The following is a 5,330-nucleotide window of genomic DNA, read 5'->3' as shown; positions in this document are numbered from 1 at the left end:
CCAGGTGCTCCAGTAACTCCAGCCACATGAATGGTATTGCTCGTTTTAAAAGCTCTACTAAGCTCTATTTTATTTATTTATTTATTTTTTATTCGGCATTTTCTTTCTCTTTTTCAAGAAAAAAGATTGTCAATATAATAATGCTACATGCAATAAACAATATTTCAAGAAATACAATTTAAATATAACTAGAGGCCTGTTGCCCAGATTTGTGCACCAGTGGGGTCCCTTGGCCTGGCCTGCGCCCTCTCACCATCCGGGACCCCTCAGGACATGTCCGAGCCCCACAGGCCAGGTGAGGGACCCCACAGGGCCTCTAGTATGCATATAAGATCTTTGGTTAATCTCTTCCTACCCTCCTTCTCCCCCCTCCCCTCTGAGATTCATCAGTCTGTTCCATGTTTCCATGCCTGTGCGTTGAGCGTCTGCCCCCTGGTGATCATTGTGCATCATAGCTACTGGCCGGTCAGCCGGTCAGCTGGTCTTTTAAGCTTTTATATATAGAGATAATGATGTGAAGGTATCAAACCCTGGCATTTAAGAGGTGGATGAATTGCCTGAAAGCACACAGCTAGAGAGGGTAAGGCCAGAACCAGAGCTCTGATTGTCTGAACTTTTGCTTAGCGAGGGAAGCCACTTCAGTGTTAGTGAAGCATTTAAGAGTCTGGACAGATTCCTATCAGGCAGACATAGGCTTGAATCTGATTCTAACTGTGTGACTTTTGGCAAGCTTGTTCATCTAGAAGAGGAGAATAATAATACCTTCTATTTCACAGGGTGTTTATAAAGAATAATTCAGAGGGTTTAGGCAGAATGCCTGGCATATGATAAGCACTCAACATGTTATTTCTATTATATGGTTTCTCTTCCACTTTTTTTTGGATCATGAAATCATTGTGTCCTTGACCTTATGCCTTAGGTTTCTTCCATGCCTTTCATAAACATGAAGAGGAAGTCATAATACATTGTATTTTATCTCAAAGGAGCACTCAGAACTACTAAGCAGTCTTTTCTCTTATTTCTTGCTGATCTCAGTTTGCATGCCCTACTGTGGCTCTTCTAAACCTCCTCCTCCACCCTGAAGTCCCTAAGCCCTCGCTGTATTCATCACTTTCAGCAGATGGTCATGTATTGTAATTCATTTGTTAACGTTTAAGATCATGTGCCCTGAACTCCTTTAGTGTCCCTATACTTCATCTGATTTCTCGTCCTCTCCTCTGTCTCAGATACAGTGACTTCTCTTATGTCCCAGGGCTCTTGAAAATGCCTCCTTTTGTTCCTTGGGAATGTTGCTTCAACAATTTTTCTCTCCCTCATTTGCCCTCTTTGATTTCCCCACCTCGCTAGGCTCAACTACTTTCAATTCTCCTGACCAGGCCATGTGCTCCCCTCTGCCTCTATACTTTTGCACAAACTGCTCTGCCACCCAGGAATTTCCATTCTCCAGCTTCCTTCAAGCCTCAGCTCTAGCATTACTTCCAGGTTGGCTGCCCTTCCTACACATCCCCATAACCATCTATAAACCCATGACTCCTAGAGTAAAACCTGGGTTATATGGCTCTACAGCCCAAAAGCCTTCAATGACTTTCTATGACCTCTTAAATAAAACCCAAATTCCTATAAAATTTAGTAGAGTATAATTATCTTTGATTTTTTTTGTCCAAACTATTTGGATTTAAGCTCTGGCTACTATATTTACCTTTTCTGTGACTTTGAACTTATCGCTTAATTTTTATTCAGCATGTATTTATTTAACATCTACTGTGTTCTAGACTCTGTCCCAGGTACTTGGGATATAGTGATGGGCCAAACAGACCTTGTCCTTTTTCTTCTGAACCTTACAACACTCAGACCTGTCTCTATTTCTCATAATCATAGTAACCTATGTACAGGCCATGCCTCCCTCTCTTGATGCTTTTAGCATTTGGTTTGTTCTGTGCAGGATATTATAATGCCATGTATCATGGTTATTTGCATATGTGTGTTATCTCTCAACCACATAGTAGGTTCACTGAAGAGTAGGGGCCATCTCCCATTTCCCATAGTACAAGCATGAATTCTGTTGATTTTTGTAGACCCAGGGTTAGACTTTGGAATCGTTATAATATCTTGTATGTTTTAGATGCTCCCATTGTCTGTCAGATTTATGCATTAAAATGGGGAAATAAATAAGGGCTATTTTGTTTCTATTCATTCTAATGTCTATCCTTCCAGCCTATGACCTGTCTATAATTATTGTAAGTAGAATTTGCGATGTTTATAACTTGTGTACATAAAAATTTTAAAAACTGAATCACAAATCCACTCTGCTTCCTAGTAGAAAATATTATTCATATGCATAAAACAGAATGTTAAAATAATGTTCTTTTTACTAAATAGCTTTTGAGTTGGCAATAAACAATATGCTGTTTTTCCCTGTGAAATAATTCTAGGACTTTAGTCCTGAAAGTTAATTTTATTTTACACATTTTCAGCTTACTGTTTTTATGTTCCCGTGATCTTACATTAAGTTAAGCATTTGTCTATCCAAAAACAATAGGTCAACTATAGCTGAATTATAACCATACCTTTCATCTGCACACAAAATCCTATTACAAACAGCATGTGACCATTTGCTTCTAGAATTTATGATTGTTTTGTTCCAAAAGGAAGCTAAATTTAGCCTAGTAATTCTACATGCTCCCAAGGAAACAATGCCTGCTGTGATCTCTAGAATAAATGAATCTGAACCACAATTCCTTTACTTAACTGAAAATTTTGAATATCAACCTAGTCATCAACCACCGACATCAAACCACATTAAACAAACAGCAAAGGGGTAAGAACGAAATTTCTTATGTTTCTGACTTCATTGCTGAATGAGTCTCACTTGGTCGCACTGTCATTCTTAATACAGAACATTGCTTGCATCTCATAATGGTTCTCTAAAATTACTCATTCTGGCTTGAGTTCTAAAATTAAACTATGTGGAGTCACGTCCAAGGGCACAATGCATCTTTATGCGAGACCAGCTAGAGTTTTTGTTTTCACCCGATGTAAAATTTTCAGTAAGGAAGCTTTGTTTCTAATAGCTTAACTGGTATAGTTCTTTCCATATCTTCTTTGTTTCTAGTGACAACTAAATTGCTGTCTCCTTGTATGTGTTCTGACAGATAAAGTCACCATGAAGGCCCCTACCGTGCTTACCCCTGGCATCCTTGTGCTTCTGGTCGCCTTGGTGCGGAAGAGTGATGGGGAGTGCAAGGAGGCGCTAGTAAAGTCTGAGATGAATGTGAACATGAAGTATCAGCTTCCCAACTTCACTGCGGAAACGCCCATCCAGAATGTGGTTCTCCACAAGCATCACATCTACCTCGGTGCCATTAACTACATGTATGTTTTAAGTGACAACGACCTGCAGAAGGTTGCTGAGTACAAGACGGGGCCCATGCTGGAACACCCGGAGTGTCTCCCATGTCAGGATTGCAGCCACCGAGCCAATGTTTCTGGTGGCGTTTGGAAAGATAACATCAACATGGCTCTGCTTGTTGACACGTACTATGACGATCAGCTCATTAGCTGTGGCAGCGTTCGCAGAGGGACCTGCCAGCGGCATGTGCTTCCTGCCTACAACACTGCTGACATCCAGTCCGAGGTACATTGCATGTACTCCCCACAGACAGATGAAGGGTCCGGCCAGTGTCCTGACTGTGTGGTGAGTGCCCTGGGAACCAAGGTCCTGATTTCTGAAAAGCGCCGGTTCGTCAACTTCTTCGTGGGCAATACCATCAATTCTTCCTACCCTCCAGACTATTCTTTGCATTCGATATCGGTGAGAAGGTTAAAGGAAACTCAAGATGGTTTTAAGTTTCTGACAGACCAGTCCTATATTGATGTTCTCCCTGAATTCCGAGATTCTTACCCCATCAAGTATGTCCACGCCTTTGAAAGCAACCATTTTATTTACTTTTTGACAGTCCAACGGGAAACCCTCAATGCTCAGTCTTTTCACACAAGAATAATCAGGTTCTGTTCGGTAGACTCTGGGTTGCATTCCTACATGGAAATGCCTCTGGAGTGTATTCTCACGGAAAAGAGAAGAAAGCGATCCCCAAGGGAGGAAGTGTTTAATATTCTTCAAGCTGCCTATGTCAGTAAGCCTGGGGCCCATCTCGCTAGGCAGATAGGCGCCAACCCGGATGATGACATTCTCTATGGAGTGTTTGCACAAAGCAAGCCGAATCGCTCTGCCGTCTGTGCATTCCCTATCAAGTATGTCAATGAATTCTTCAACAGGATCGTCAACAAAAACAATGTGAGATGTCTTCAGCATTTTTATGGACCCAACCACGAACACTGCTTTAATAGGGTAAGTCACACAGATTCCCCACTTACAAATGATGAGGTATAAAGCAGAATGGGTATCAGTCTAGAAAAGAATACCAATGCCTTCTGGGTGCTTGGTAAATGGTCTTAATCCAAAATATTTGTATATTCTTTCCAAGAAAATTTAGAAATTAAATCTTCATTTAAAAGTAAAATCACAGTTTGAGAAAAACTCAATGTGGTATTTAAAAGAAAAAAATAGTATATTTTTACAATTTGGGTTTGCATATTTGCCAATGCTTCAGATTATTAAATTTATTTCTCATATAAGCTTGAGTAGTTCTGGTCAGATTTACACAGAGTTTAACGCAACAGCAATTTCTATAAAACACAATTATTAAGATCTCAGTAGAGTCTTTATAACGTTTTAAAAGGCTTTTTACTTATGAGGCACCATTTCCTCACGAATATGCAAATAAATGGCCTATATTTTTGGCATTACTTAAAGAAATATGTAATTCTAAGATCAAAACAATCCAAAAATATCTTCCAAAATGTTGGTAAATAAAACATCTTCCAATGAGCTAATATACTTCTCTAAATAACCTGGGATGCTAGAGAGGAAATTTTCTTGCTCCCCAAATCCTTGCTATGTGTTTTTTTTAAAAAATACACAAACAAACCCATATATTTCTTTTGAACATTAACTTTCACTAGTGCAAATGTAAGTTTCCTTTACTGTTAGTGTCTGGTTAAACGAGCTTCTGAGATGCCATTCTGACATGTGCTTTTCTGAGAAAAAGTTTAGGGTCAGTGTTGAATCATACTTCTCCCTTCCCCCAAAAAAATAACCCTGAGGATGTTCATGATTAATTTCCATTTCTATTCTTTTTTTAATTTTTTTTATTAGAGTTAACATACCTTATTATATTGATTTCTGGTGTACATCTGTGATTAGACATTACATAACTTACTAAGTGATCATCCCAATAAATCACATACCATTCATACCGATTAAAAATATC

At 39.3% G+C, this 5,330-nt stretch overlaps 1 protein-coding gene across 1 annotated transcript in view; it reads left to right on the top strand.

Annotated features, from left to right (window-relative positions):
* The window catches only part of MET (MET proto-oncogene, receptor tyrosine kinase), a 52,496-nt gene extending 48,039 nt beyond the window's left edge, over positions 1–4,457 (top strand). Inside the window, exon 2 of the mRNA XM_006768697.2 lies at positions 3,153–4,457. Coding sequence (XP_006768760.2) covers positions 3,164–4,390 — 1,227 coding nt within the window. The 5' untranslated portion in view covers positions 3,153–3,163 and the 3' untranslated portion in view covers positions 4,391–4,457. The remainder of the gene's footprint in view (positions 1–3,152) is intronic.
* Positions 4,458–5,330: the final 873 nt, after the last annotated feature.

The sequence above is a fragment of the Myotis davidii genome, unplaced genomic scaffold, assembly GCF_000327345.1.
Source record: "Myotis davidii unplaced genomic scaffold, ASM32734v1 scaffold183, whole genome shotgun sequence".
Taxonomy (NCBI): Eukaryota; Metazoa; Chordata; class Mammalia; order Chiroptera; family Vespertilionidae; genus Myotis; species Myotis davidii.
This window is presented reverse-complemented; position numbering and strand designations above follow the sequence as displayed.